General features: G+C 43.9%; 1 protein-coding gene across 8 annotated transcripts in view; it reads right to left on the bottom strand.

The window, feature by feature from the left end:
• Nucleotides 1-14,298, bottom strand: part of LOC118783268 (latent-transforming growth factor beta-binding protein 4) — a 60,863-nt gene that overhangs the window by 21,138 nt on the left and 25,427 nt on the right. For 3 of the 8 annotated variants that reach the window (XM_036537035.1, XM_036537037.1, XM_036537038.1), the window contains exons 6-15: nt 13,201-13,323; nt 10,514-10,678; nt 9,164-10,216; nt 8,087-8,200; nt 4,614-4,736; nt 3,490-3,615; nt 2,768-2,893; nt 2,491-2,610; nt 1,648-1,767; nt 187-306 (exon numbers count right to left, since the gene is read on the bottom strand). In XM_036537035.1, the coding sequence (XP_036392928.1) occupies nt 187-306; nt 1,648-1,767; nt 2,491-2,610; nt 2,768-2,893; nt 3,490-3,615; nt 4,614-4,736; nt 8,087-8,200; nt 9,164-10,216; nt 10,514-10,678; nt 13,201-13,323 (2,190 nt within the window). Of the gene's footprint in view, nt 1-186; nt 307-1,647; nt 1,768-2,490; nt 2,611-2,767; nt 2,894-3,489; nt 3,616-4,613; nt 4,737-8,086; nt 8,201-9,163; nt 10,217-10,513; nt 10,679-11,179; nt 12,862-13,200; nt 13,324-14,298 lie in introns of those variants that run through there. The other 5 variants (XM_036537039.1, XM_036537041.1, XM_036537036.1 and 2 more) reach the window with 5 other exon arrangements.

Below are 14,298 nucleotides of genomic sequence, written 5' to 3'. Positions count from 1 at the left end.
CATTCCTGATTTCTGAGAGGTTTAGTCAATCTTGATTGACATACTCTGTGCAAGGCAGACTTTACAGTAATGTATGACATTGATTTTAACTAATGCGTATTTGGATGCTTCTGTGCAAACTTGTGTCAAACTGACATGAGCACAGTGTATTGAAATAGGAAGACCTTGTGGAAGGAACTTTCTTACCTGTGCAGGTGTTGCCCTGGAGTTTGTAACCAGCGAGACACACACACCTGTAGCTGCCCAGGGTGTTCTCACAGCGTCCGCTGGCACAGGGGCTGGGAGTCTGTTGGCATTCATCAATATCTACAGAGGACAAGAAAATGCAGCGTGAAGCAGACCAAGATCTCAGTCAGGCATCCACCTGATCCACCAAGGATCGAGTCCCTTCAGCACAACGCACATACGGAATAATATACCTTTGCTCATGCGCTACATACACTGATGAGCGAAAACATTATGACCACTCACAGGTGAATTGAATAACGTTCATCATCTCCAAACAAGGGCACACTGGGTCTGGGTAGATTAGATGGTAAGCGAACAATCAGTTCTTGTAGTCAACGTGTTGGATGCAGGAGAAATGGTCAGGAGTAAAGACCTGAGCGACTTTGACAAGGGCCAAATTGTTATGGCCAGACGACTGGGTCAGAGCATCTCTGAAACAGCAAGGCTTATGGGGTGCTCCTGGTCAGCAGTGGTGAGTACCTACTGACAGTGGTCCGAGGAAGGACAAACCACAAACAGGCTCACTGATGCATGAGGGCAACGAAGTCTATCCCGTCTGGTCCGAACCGACAGAAGGTCTACTGTGGCACAAGTCACAGAAAATTTTAATGATGGTTACGGGAGGAATGTGTCACAACACACAGCGCATCGCACACTGCTGCGTATGGGGCTGTGTATCCACAGACCAGTCAGAGTGCCCATGATGAACCCTGTCCACCATCGAAAGCGCCTATAATGGGCACACGAGCGTCAGAACTGGACCTTGGAGCAGTGGAAGAAGGTCCCCTGGTCCGATGAGTCCCGTATCATGTGGATGGCCGTGTATGTGTGCGCCGTTTACCTGGGGAACTGATGGCACCAGGATGCACTGTGGGAAGACGACAAGCTGGTGGAGGGAGTGTGATGCTCTGGGCAATGTTCTGCTGGGAAACCCTGGGTCCGGCCATTCATGTGGACGTCAATCTGACATGTGCCACCTACCTAAACATCGTTGCAGACCAGGTACAACCCTTCATGGCAACGGTATTCCCTCATGGCAGTGGCCTCCTTCAGCAGGATAATGCGCCCTGCCACACTGCACACATTGTTTGGGAATGGCTTGAGGAACATGATGAAGTGTTCAAGCTGTTGCCCTGGCCTCCACATTCTCCAGATCTCAATCTGATTGAGCATCTCTGGGATGTGCTGGACCAACAAGTCTGATCCACGACGGCTCCACCTCGCAACTTACAGGACTTGAAGGATCTGCTGCTAATGTTTTGGTGCCAGATACCGCAGGACACCTTCAGGGGTCTTGTAGAGTCCATGCCTCAGCGGGTCGGTGCTGTTTTGGCGGCACATGGAGGACCAACAGCATATTAGGCAGGTGGTCATAATGTTTTGGCTCAGCAGTGTATTGGTCCATGTCCTGACACGTACCTGAACATTTTCCATTCAGCAGAGTGAAGCCCGGCCTACACGCCACACACCTGTATGAACCCTGAGAGTTCACACACTCCTGACCAGGGCACCGGGAGGGGTCCTCACACTCATTGATATCTGAGACAAAGGAAATCACATCATATTCACAACAATACCTACAGCTTACACATTCCTCACAGAGCATTATGATGCATACACAGACATGTCCATCAGTGGCTAACCACCCCCCTGCCCTAAGAATGCACAACACTCAACTTCTCATTACTTGATCGCTCTGATCAAGTAATAAACACCGAAGGTGGAGTAAGAACCACAGGCATCTGTGGATCTGTAGTGGCCACCAGTGACACATAAAATATTAGCAGTGATTTAGTTCATTCAATTTCAATTTAATTTCATTCAATTAATTTCATATCGTCAATCCCCCACTATGCATTATTATGCATCCATCATACCACTGGAGCTGCTTAGCCTTGAGCCAGTTAAGTGAAGCTCTGATGACATGCGTTCCTACAGTCATAAACAATTTTATGCTGTGGGTCTCAGCAGATTCACTAAGAACCAAAACTTAAGCCAAATTGAAATATATGTTGAAAAATGATGAATCAACAATGCAGAGAATGATATAGTGATCTTACAATATGTTTTCACATATGCATACAGTATCCAACTTAATGCATTTCTGCATACACACAGAATGAATACAGCAGTAATATATGTGCAGGAAACATACACTTATATTATATCTTCCAAAAACAGTCCACACAGGTCATTTTAGAGAATGAATAATATGAAAAAGATGAGTTCTATCCCACGAGGTTACTGCTGTAAAAGTCTTACCGGTGCAGGTGTTGCCCTGTAGTTTGAATCCAGTGGGGCACACACACCTGTAGCTGCCCAGGGTGTTCTCACAGCGCCCATTGGCACAGGGGCTAGGGGTCTGGCGACACTCGTCAAGATCTAAGGAGAAAGACAGACCGTTCCCAGCCAAACCATCAGCATATTGATGTGAGGACATGCCAACAGAAACAGCTATAAACAGGATGTGCGCTAAATTGGCGCCGCTTCAAGTTTCACAATAGCATATGTAACAGCTGAAATCACTGCAGGCTCTCACCAAGACACTGGTTTTGCTGAGGGCTCGCCGTGAAGCCGGAGGGACACACACATCGGTAGCTTCCCAGAGTGTTCTCACACTGGCCCGCGGAGCATGGCCTGGGGGTCTGGAGGCACTCGTTCACATCTGCAAGAGGACAGTGCCATTTCCACAAATAGACAACGGCAGCTAATCAAAGTCACCGGAGAAATAAGGGGTCAGAGGTCACAGGTGTCTGCAGCACCGAGCCCATCTAGAGACGGGCAGAGAACCTCATCCCTGGGCATGGCCAGTCAAAGCACCCATGAAACAGGGGGAAGTGTGGAGGAACAGCTGGGGATCCGGGCTGGAAGACACATGCCAGCAATAAGCCCCCACGATATGTGTCCACATTGCCAGAATCAGGGGCCGCTTGCTCGCTGAGAGGAAAACACTAGCCAGATTATGTTTCCTTCCTCCAGGACTAAAACAATTCTAACTCCGTGCAAGAGTATTCCTATGAACAAGCATCATCGGTATGCCTGTGAAACATTATGTGCTCACGGAGTTACAAATGACTGTTGTTAGGATGAATGAGCCCTACGCAGCTGCTGTAGCTTGGGGCAGCGTGTGTGTGTGTGTGTGTGTGTGTGTGTGTAAGAGAGAGAGTAAGTGCATGGGTGTTTATGTGTGTGTGTGTGTGTGTGTGTGTGCGTGTCATGAGCGGGGTGTGGTGCTCTAGCTTCCATGACATAGTACTGCACCTATGCAGCTGGCGCCCTGGGGTCCCGGCCGGTACCCCGTGGGGCAGGTGCATCTGTAGCCCCCCTCTGTATTCTGGCACTGCCCGTTGCCGCAGGGCGGAGGGGTCCGCCTGCACTCATCCACGTCTGAAAGGGGAGGTCAGAAAAGAAGCCGAGCGAGGTTAACAGGCCAGGACGCGATGGGGACACACCAGGAGAATATGAGAGGAGCATCTGCACGCAAACCCCCACCTCTGAGGCATCCATCACCCGGGCCCAGCAGGTTTATGACTGCGCGGGGGGCTCGGGGAAACCATCACTTACCCCAGAATCATTCATCTAGATCATTACCACATGCTTTGTAATGTACCAGCAACATAAGGGCGAAAGTATGAAGTATTCCCTCATGGACGAGTAATATATTTTAAAAGACGATATCCACAACATACTGATTACGTTTTCAATTTATGTCAAAATATATGCCATACATTTAAAATATATTGATTTTTCATGTATGTAATTGTTAACACATACTGTAGTATGTATTTAACAACACAAATTTACAATTATATTCCACCACATATGCAATGCATTACATAGAAGTTCAGTACTACGTAATTGCCACCTCTTCACTAGTGAAGCTGTCAACACTTAGTGGTTACTTCATCCAGTGAAAAAGAGACAGAAATGCCAAAAGTGATACTCAGGAAGCATTACAAAACATTTAAATAAGGATTGCTGGCATATTCTGTGAAAAGAAGACATGGGGAAATTTTACTGAAGTATTCACAGATGGAAAAGGGGATTAATTAATTGGATCGTTGAGGATATATCAAAGAAACTTCCATGAACAGAGCCAGAGGTGTAAATTAGTGAGAAGGAAAATGTTCACAGTGTTCTAAATGAATTGAACAACTTGCCAACATTGGTGGTGGAATCAGACTCTGATGTCCTAGAAGACCACATTGCATACAGTTAAAACTCGCTCTAGATTAGGAGCAAATGATCTAACAGGGCTAAATCTAAGATCTAACTGGACTTTTCCCAACTTTAGACTCTTTTAAGTTCCTGTATTCCTGTATGTGGTTGTGGGATGGATGGTATGTATCTCATTGCGTTCCATGGAAAGTGTGGCACGGCCTCACCTTGGCATCGCGTCTGCTGGGTGTTGAGCTGGTATCCTGGGTTGCAAACACAGGTGTACCTCCCTCCTGGGAGGTCCACACAGTGGCCTGACCCACAAGGACTGGTCTCACATGCCCGCGGCTCTGGCAAAACACACACACAGACAGTTCCTTTTTCTCACTGTTAAGACAAAGTTGTTTTCGCATGCTGGGATGACATAGGGTGAAGAGACGACTGCTGACATTGTACACATTTAATGGGCACAGACTCCACCTTATCTGAAAATCAAATGACTCTTACAAAAACAAGTAAATGTGCAGACAATCCTGGTTAATATTTCCTCACTTAATCTCGCATTCATTTAATATTCTGATTATTTTGAAAAATACCTTGCTTAGGCTTAGGCTTTTTGAAATTTCAGCTAAAAAAAATGTTTGTACCTTTTCTGTATACTGTATACACCAAACTTCACTCGCAGATGAACACTGTTGTCGGATTTGGAGAAGTACCACAGGTGACCATGACATTTGTGGTTAACTTGAGTTTGACAGCAGGCATTTTCCCAGTTTTTTTTTTTTTTTTTTTAACGTAGACCATACCTCTGTAGCAAGTATAACTTCTTAAGGCAGTGATAACACAGTTTAAGTAACTTACTTGTCATTTCAATAACATGTTATATTTAAAAAACATCAGGAACTGTACAATTCCTACTTGTTTTCATTTTATCTGTAATTTTATCTGGGTGTAAATGTCAGTTAAATATGGAATCCTAGAAATTTTACTTCACTTACGTTCTTACTATTCCATATTCAACTATCATGTGTTTGTAGAAATCAAAAATCATAAAAAAGTATTTTGTTTTAACTTGGGTGGGACACTTAATTAATATGCTATATATCCTCACATTTTACTACACTGCAATGAAAATATTACACTGGCTACTCTTCTATGCCAAAATAGTTCAGCTAAATATATGTATGTAATTTTTAAAAATATATTTAAATGTTCATTTATGACTAGATGTGAGATAATTGCTATCTGAATAATATTTCTGAGGAAAACTTTTGAGACACTGGGAAGCATTTCCAACAGTACATTATAACATTGTGAGGGATTGCATGTTGCCATAGCGTCCAACATTCCTCTGTTAATGTTACTAAAGGCAGCGTTTCTACAACATAAAATTGCTAGGTGGCACCAGCTTCCTTCCCAGAAGCTCAAAGACTGGGAAACTCAAGCCAGAGGGTCAGAGAGGGCTCGGCATGTGTGTTTGATCAGATCTGGCTATTTGCTCACTACCTGCTTTGAATGGGAAACTTGTTGGGGGAGAAGTTCAACCCACCCCAATGCTCATTTTTTCTCAGAGACGTTATCGGAGCAGCATCAATACATCTTTTAGTGGAAGCAAAGGCCTCTTGTCCCTGGACTCTTTGTATGACAGCTGCCAAATTCCTTCTTTTGATTTTTATGAGACAGAGGTCTGGGGAAGGTTTAGTCTGCCTCTCTTAACATCTGCGATAATGAGGTTGATGCTGAAGACATTTCTAAGAATCAATGCTGTGGGCAAACTGTGTAAATTCCATGTTACGGTACAAACCCCAAACATTTTTAACTACATAAACTTTGCCAGCGACAAAACTTTTCCCATAAATCAAACCAGGCTGCTGATGTTACACAAACACAGGCTGGTAGAGGCACAGATGGGTTTAGACGGTGTCAAATTTTGCAAAGCATCAAATTGGGCATAACAAAATTGAGTCTTTGGTTGTTCAAAATATGTTGAATGTGATCTATCAAGAGCCACAGTAACAGTCTTTGAGCCCTCGAACTGAAGTACAGAAAATCCCCTTTTCATTGCATGAAACAGACGTTTGAGATTGCAAAATCCTTTTCCACTCTGCGAACCACATCAGGAGATGGAGCCAAAGAGTTACACACTAAGGTGAGCACTGGGAGCCAAAGTGCAGATTAGACTGCTAGGCTACCACCTTTTCATGCAGCAGTATTTTGTCAGAGGAGCATATATATTAAGATATGATATTAATTAAGAATATTTATTGCTGCAATGAAGTGCTGTGGGTGTTTCTCTGCACAGATACATACTTGTGGCTATTCCTTGACAGCAAGAAATGATTTTGGATGGGTTCGACACAGCTGGTGATTGAATGGCTTTTGGACTGTGCCATGACCCAATTCCACTGCCACTTTTGCTGTGGAGGCACACTGCAGCTTAATTGGCAGTGGTGTCTGCCAGTGGTGACTCTCTCTGGCAGACACCACTGCCAGCAAGATAAATGGAAAAGCAATACAGGGGGGTTACAATATGGTTTTATATCATAAAGACGGAAAAACTCGGCACCTGAAATGCAAAATGGGCCACAAAAAATATTTTCTCGATGAAATCCAATAAACTCCATTACAAGGTTAATTTACTCAAACCAGGAATGTTTAATGAGTCACGTATATATGTGTGTTTCGCTTAAAATTAGAAGACTTCAAAGGAAAGTTTCAGGCATTCTCATTTTAAAATAAAAAATCATTGGGCGAAATTGTTTTCCTCTTTCAACAGCAGGCACTGCTGGATGAAAACTTCAGGTGCCAACTAGAGCCATGAAAGGAAACGAGGGTTCAACTGAGAGAGCTGCCAGAGGGAGACACCTACACACAGGTGTTGGATCCCCCTGAATGTGACCATTACATGCTGCTCCAAGCAGTGCCCTTTAATTTCAGTCTGGCTCACGCCCACTGCGGAGCTCACTCACTGGGGCAAGCCGCTTTGACACTGTTGCCCTCCGATTCACGAAATTGGGGGGGCGGTCTGAGTAACCCTGTGGGGCTGACCCTATGAGGAAAAGCTTCAGAACTCATTGTAAACCTTATCTTTTTTAAAGCAGAAAATCCCAGTAACTGATTTAAACAGAGATTTGCCACCACACCCCCAGGTTTGGAAGCAGCTATTCTCCCCCACTGTTTGAACCCAGAGAACACTTGCACTTAAGTCCTTTCACACAAAGAGCAGCTTCAAAATGGGGAAACAGGAAGAGAAAGGCAGCCAAATATAGCGTCAAAGGACAAAACAGCATTTATCAGAATGCTTTTGTACTGCGTATGTGAAATCTGTTTTAAGATCCTTATGGTTTATAATAGTCTTATTTTCTGCTGAACCTGGATCACTGAATTTTTTTATTTATTTTTGCTATATTTATGAAAGCCTTTTTGGCAATTATTTCTTAGAAATGGCAGATATTTTAATTTGTAGTATGAAATCAAGTAGGAAAAAAGAAGAGACATTAAATGAAATGAACAACTTATAATATGCTGCTATAAGTAAAAAATAGATTGAAACGTTGATAGTTCATCTGAATGGCATCTGATGTATGTACAATGGACAAATGACAACAGCATGTAGGAGAAGAATGACCAATAAAATGATGAATACCACCACTGCACAAAATGGTGAATACTTCTGCAGTTAGTTTAAGAGTCAGTGTACCTGGCCTTGATGGAGGTGGGCGAGGTGTGGCTGGTACGGGGAGAGGAGCAGGTCTCACTGGAGAGACTGGCTGTCTGTCAGCTTGTTGGCTGGTGACTTGCTGTGGAAGTTGAGCTGGAAGAAGGAAAAGGGCGCAGTTGTTCTCACAGTGAAACAGATAACCACATATTCAAGGTGTTCCACAATGGTGGAATGTTGTGTCTATCATCTGTCATCTATGTTCTTATTTTAGCAAAAATTAAAGAATGGAGGGTCAATATTTCATTAGTGCGTCATAATATACTTCCTTGTTTGTAACGCATATGCCCAGAATTGTGAACTAAGGTTTGCTGTATTGGGTGAGTTACGGGATTTAAGAGATATTTAAAGGGTTGAAATGGAGTTATCAGAATGCAGTGGCTACTGTCATTGGCCTTGTTATTGGCAGATTACTTAAAAGATTCTATTAGTGCCCCTCCCATTTATTATCTTAGAATCCATATTTCTTAAATTTCCTGTAAAAGACCAGCTTGGAGACAAGATGATGAATAGAAAAGACATCATCATGGGCACAATACTGATATGTATAGCTTCAGCTGAAAAGACAGTATTATGTTGATGTGTTTTATGTTGAGTGATGCTCTTTTCCTTCTATTGTTTTATTTAAAATAGCACCACACCTCAGTTATTTTAATGCAATTCACTCAAAACCAGTATGCTACCAACTGGTCAAATGAAAAACTGTCAAAAAACTTCGACGATTACGATTTTATCCCCAGCCACTTAAAGCGACTGGCACTTGTTTAAGACTACATTTAATGGATCTTTTATGGTATACTTAATTCTCTTCTGCACAACAGGACTAATTCAGAGCTGTGTCTAAAATGTAGATAAGATAGGCTTGCACAGAAATGAAGGAAAAGACAACGTGGGTCACTTCAGACATTGAGTTGATGTTGTACATGTTTTTCTTTTCAAACAGCAAAGTGCTGTGATACCAGTTATGTGAATCCAAGTGAAAAGAGTGGAGATGTAGACAGCACAAGTTGAGGCTCCTCTGGCGGGCTGTTTCTGTTTGTTATGGGAAGTGGCACTCACGGGTCAGCACTCGGGTCGGTCGGGCAGTGGCTGAGCTGGCAGGGGCACTGCTGGGCACCTCAGGCCTTCTCTGGTGGGTGAGGGTACTAGTGCCACCTGGCTGTTGGGTTCTACTTGGGGAGGTTAGTGTGCCTGTGCTTGCTGGTTGTTGGGGTCTGCTCTGAGTGGTTAGAGTTCCTGTAATGGATGGTTGTTGGGGTCTGCTCTGGGAGGTTAGTTTACCAGTGTTTGTTGGTTGTAGGGGTCTATTCTGAGGGGTTAGAGTGCCTGTAATGGATGGCTGTTGGGGTCTGCCCTGAGGGGTTAGAGTTCCTGTAATGGATGGTTGTTGGGGTCTGCTCTGGGAGGTTAGTTTACCTGTGCTTGTTGGTTGTTGGGGTCTGCTCTGAGGGGTTAGAATTCCTGTAATGGATGGTTGTTGGGGTCTGCTCTGAGAGGTTAGTGTACCTGTGCTTGTTGGCTGTTGGGGTCTGCTCTGGGGGGTTAGAGTTCCTGTTATGGATGTCTGTTGGGGTCTGCTCTGGGAAGTTACAGCACCTGTCCTTGTTGGCTGTTGGGGGGTTAGTGTACTTGTGCTTGCTGGTTGTTGGGGTCTGCTCTGGGAGGTTAGTGTACCTGTGCTTGCTGGCTGTTGGGGTCTGCTCTGGGAGGTTACAGCACCTGTCCTTGTCGGCTGTTGGGGGGTTAGAGTACCTGTGCTCCCTGGTTGTTGGGGTCTGCTCTGGGGGGTTAGTGTACCTGTGCTTGCTGGTTGTTGGGGTCTACTCTGAGGGGTTAGTGTACCTGTGCTTGCTGGTTGTTGGGGTCTGCTCTGGGAGGTTACAGCACCTGTCCTTGTTGGCTGTTGGGGGGTTAGTGTACCTGTGCTTGCTGGTTGTTGGGGTCTGCTCTGGGGGGTTAGTGTGCCGGTGATGGATAGCTGGTCAGGCTTTCGATGGGAGGTAAGGGTGGCTCCCCCTGAACCAAGCTGCTCCATCACCCTCTGGTTGAACTTGATTGCGGAGGCCGAGTAGTGGTAGCCAGGCCCTGCTGGGCAGATTTCCTTAAAACCCTCTGCAAACAAACACAGTGCCAAGCTCAGGGGTCAGCTTTAATGGAAGATTAGTGCCTGAATTTAAGAGCTTTGGAAATTATGTTCCAATTTAAACCAGAACCATACACTGGAAACATTTGCTGGGTTGGATTACAGCCAAAGTAATACAATTCAATTCCCACTGATAACGGTCAAAATGTGGCATTTGCACAAATGGCAACACACCATTTATACTTAATTGTGTGTCAGTGTTGATTCATCAAAGACTAGCGGGCAGACGTGAGTGAAAATTGTCTGGGCCTGCTGTGTGTGCTTACCTGAGCCAAAATATGGGCACTTCTCACAGTGCTTGCCCCAGGCCTTGCCCACTCTGCTGCAGCAGCATATCTGCTTGGTGATGTTCCTCAGAATGGGCAGGGTGCAGGCGCCGGAGGTCAGGATGCGGTAACACTGCCCCTTGTCCTCTGAGATGACCTTCTGGGCTGCAGGGTAGGCAAAGCAGGGTGAAAATGCAGGCGAGTGCTGGTGGTGCGGGGGGAGCTGCTAATAGTCACATGGGCTGTGGGAAATGAGATGGTTGCTTACTTTATCTTTTATGTACCGTTTGAGTGACATGATGGTATGCGATTGTTTTTTGAGATTTGGACTAGATTGCAAGTGCCTGTGACTGTGACTTATGACGACATATACAAGTTTCTGAATTCTGCTTTAATATGGCCAACTCTCTCTCACTACATTTATGCAAGTGGCAAGGGATTCCACAAGCTAACCTTCTAGCCATATTTGAGTCACAGAAGATTTTTCAAATTTGTCAAGATATCTCAAAAACCTAAAAAAATTTCTTCCACATGCCTCTTTGTTCAGGGAAAGTGACATTGCCAGGACCTAAGTATGCCATCTGCCCAACCAGAGTGGTCGATTTTTTCTTTTACAGTTGTAGACGACTAGGACTGCACAAGTGGACAGGTGGTGGGCTAAATTACCAGAAATGTTCATCAGCTCTTCCGCCGTAAATCTGGGAACAAACAGCTTGGCAGCGCAGCATTTGGCAAAGTTTGTCGTGATAATTGGGTGTCCACATAGCAGACTCTTGCTGAGATGGGTGAACTTTCACAACAGCTGGTTAGAAGGAGGTGACGTATACATACAAACAAAGGCATGAGGCATCCAGCTCTTCTAAATGCAGTAATACTGAGGCCATGCGTGGCTGGCTTAAAGCGGTGGAATATTTTCTTGCACCTGTTCATTTGTAATTCAGCCCAGTTCATTTTGCAAGGAAATACCATGATGACCTGACATTAATTGCAGGATTTTAACCCAGTATAAACTGGACAGATTGCTATATGAACCTTAAAGAGGCATTATGATGGACATTTTTCACACTACACTGCATTGCTCTCGTCACCAAAAAGACACCTGCATCATGTTTCTATTTTGTATCTAATTCTATAAAATCCTTTTGTTCCTCTGACGTTCATTAAAGAGTCATTATACAAAAGAAAAGTACATACAATGTGGTTTCCTTTCATGGTGAAAGCTGCAAATAAATGCAAACGTCTCTCTCAAGTGTGAACAGGTCCAACTGGGATTGCCAGGGTCCCGAATAAACTTTTTAATGGTTTCTAATTTCTCAAATCTGCTGTTCATATTTTTTCCGAGTTTGAAATGAGATTCAGACAAGAACAAAACTCACAGTGTCCACCACACTGTAGTCTGGCCTTTTTCAATAGGGTCATTTTGGCATCGGGATAGTGTTGCTGCTGTAATCCCTTTAATTAATGTGCATTAATGGATTGCAGGGAGTCTGTTTCTCCCGAAGAGGACAATAATTTGAGCTAGGAGGAAATGAACCTGGGCAACGTCTCCACAAACGATAAATACCATTGAATATTACAACACCAACATCAAGGACACAACATTGTGACGTGAAAAGGCGCAAAAAAAAGAGAGCTGAGAACATTCAGGTGGCCTTTCGGCGAGAGGACATGATTTAAAGCGGACCGCGCAGATTCCAAGATGCATAAAACAGACAAACAGCCTTCCACGGGCCAGCAGGTTGTAGCCAAAAGCCGGGAAAATAACCCAGAGGGGAACGAGACGGAGAAAGAGAGCACTTGATCCCCCCCCTTCCACTCCGACCCCTTCAGATCTGGGAGCCAGGTGGCCTGGATTTCCAGGTGTGGATTTTAGCATTGAAGCGGGATGCAGCAGCGACACAAGTCCAGACACAATGGCAGCCCAGCCGACATTTCTGAAGCGCAGCAGCCTCTCCCAAATGCCGATCAGAATAAGCGGACAGAGAGCGTCACAGAACCTTTCGAACCGATTCCTCACAGCCCCAGAGCGCATCATCGGGACGTCTGTTCATCTGGCCAGTTGAATGTAGAGTGTGAGCAAATAGGACTGAAAGTGTGGAAACAAGCTTTTATGCAAAGGTATAAAATAAGACATCTGAGCCCTCCATTATTGTGCCTGTGTGAAATGGTTCTATTTAGTATAAACACTTGAATATGTAGATATTTAGAAATTTAGAGTTTTTGTGGTTATGAGACATTCCACAGATAATGCAAAATCTGCGGACTGTCCCATAATGAAACAGTGACATATGTTTTAGTACAAAAGGTATAACCAAATTATATTGTTGTTAATACATAATCATGATATACATTACAGGTTTATTAATTATCACTGCTTTCATCAAAATAAATCTACATGTACTCATATCCTATGTGAGGCAGTATGAAATTACACAATATTATAATACATGGCTAAAATTACACGAATGAAAATGGCAGCAATTGTTATATTTATTATTTATGATGTGTATGTTAACATCTGACTTCTTCCTAGGTTGCAAATTTCCAAATCTTCCCAGTGTAGGGCACACGGTTCGGAAAGAGTGTAGTTCTGTGGTGCTTCGGCCCTGCCTTATTCCTGCTCTAGTCATTCCAAACCCGGCCAGCGAGCGCATTCACCTCCTCGTCAAGGGCCCCCCTTTACTTACAGATACAGATCCCGTGAGAAGCGTCCAGTAAATATCCTTGCCTGCAGACGCAACTGTAGCTCCCGCGAGTGTTCACGCAGTTCCCGTTCTCACAAAAGCCCGGCTGCAAACACTCATTAATATCTACACGGGAGGAAAACACTGCTGTCACATCCCTGGCCCCTGTTTAGCAGGAAGTGCAAGTCCTCCTTTTGCACGCTGGGGACCGGGCTCCGGGCCATACACAGGAGCTGCAGCACAACACGTTGATATATGCATACCTGGGGATATTCCTGACCACTGGAGAAAACCTTGTGCTGAAACAGTGCCATCTTTACTCCCTTGTTGCAATATGACCTCCTGTGATGTGGAATTGCTAGGGATTGATGAGTTTGTAATAATAATAATAATAATAATCATCATCATCACCATCATCATCACATTTATATGTTTTTTTCATGCACAATTATGTACAAATGCAACAGCTGTTTAAAATTTAAAATTATGTAAAATTCTAAGTTTTCAAAGTTAACTTTCTCCAACTTTCTACAGTGATGGCAGTCAACTCCCATTAATTACATATTGGAACGCTGAATATTCTTTTTTCCTGGTTGAAATAATAATGTCAGTCAGTCCCAAGAACACGCAGATGACTGCATATGGCACTCAACGCAGCAATCTATGATGTGGTCTTTCAATGATGGTGAATCTCAATTTCACTGTTGTAACAAGGGAGCAATGTCACACACGATATTTATTTTAGGGCAAATGATAAGGTCAGTTAAAAAACTAGTATTTAAAACTAAACCCAACATTTAAGGATGGCTACACAAGCCACTATTCCTTAAAGAGCTGTATTAGGTAAGGTACTGGCAACCAAAATCAAATCGTTCATGAGGTAATAAATGTAAACATTCTGAAACACACCAGCCTTTGCTGAGTGATACTGGTTTCAACTTTCCACAAGGATATAACACTGAATGTAAATTTTTTATATGTGGGAACAAGGGAGAACACTCAATGCAATCGTGCCTGGTGTTGTCATTACAAATATAGTATACCTTCAAGTGCTTTCTGATAAATTTGTTTTCCAGGCCGGCTATGCAAACGTTTGGTCTG

Source organism: Megalops cyprinoides, chromosome 9 (assembly GCF_013368585.1).
Source record: "Megalops cyprinoides isolate fMegCyp1 chromosome 9, fMegCyp1.pri, whole genome shotgun sequence".
NCBI classification, from domain to species: Eukaryota; Metazoa; Chordata; class Actinopteri; order Elopiformes; family Megalopidae; genus Megalops; species Megalops cyprinoides.
The sequence above is the reverse complement of the archived record's forward strand: the minus strand, read 5'-3'. Positions and strand labels throughout refer to the sequence as shown.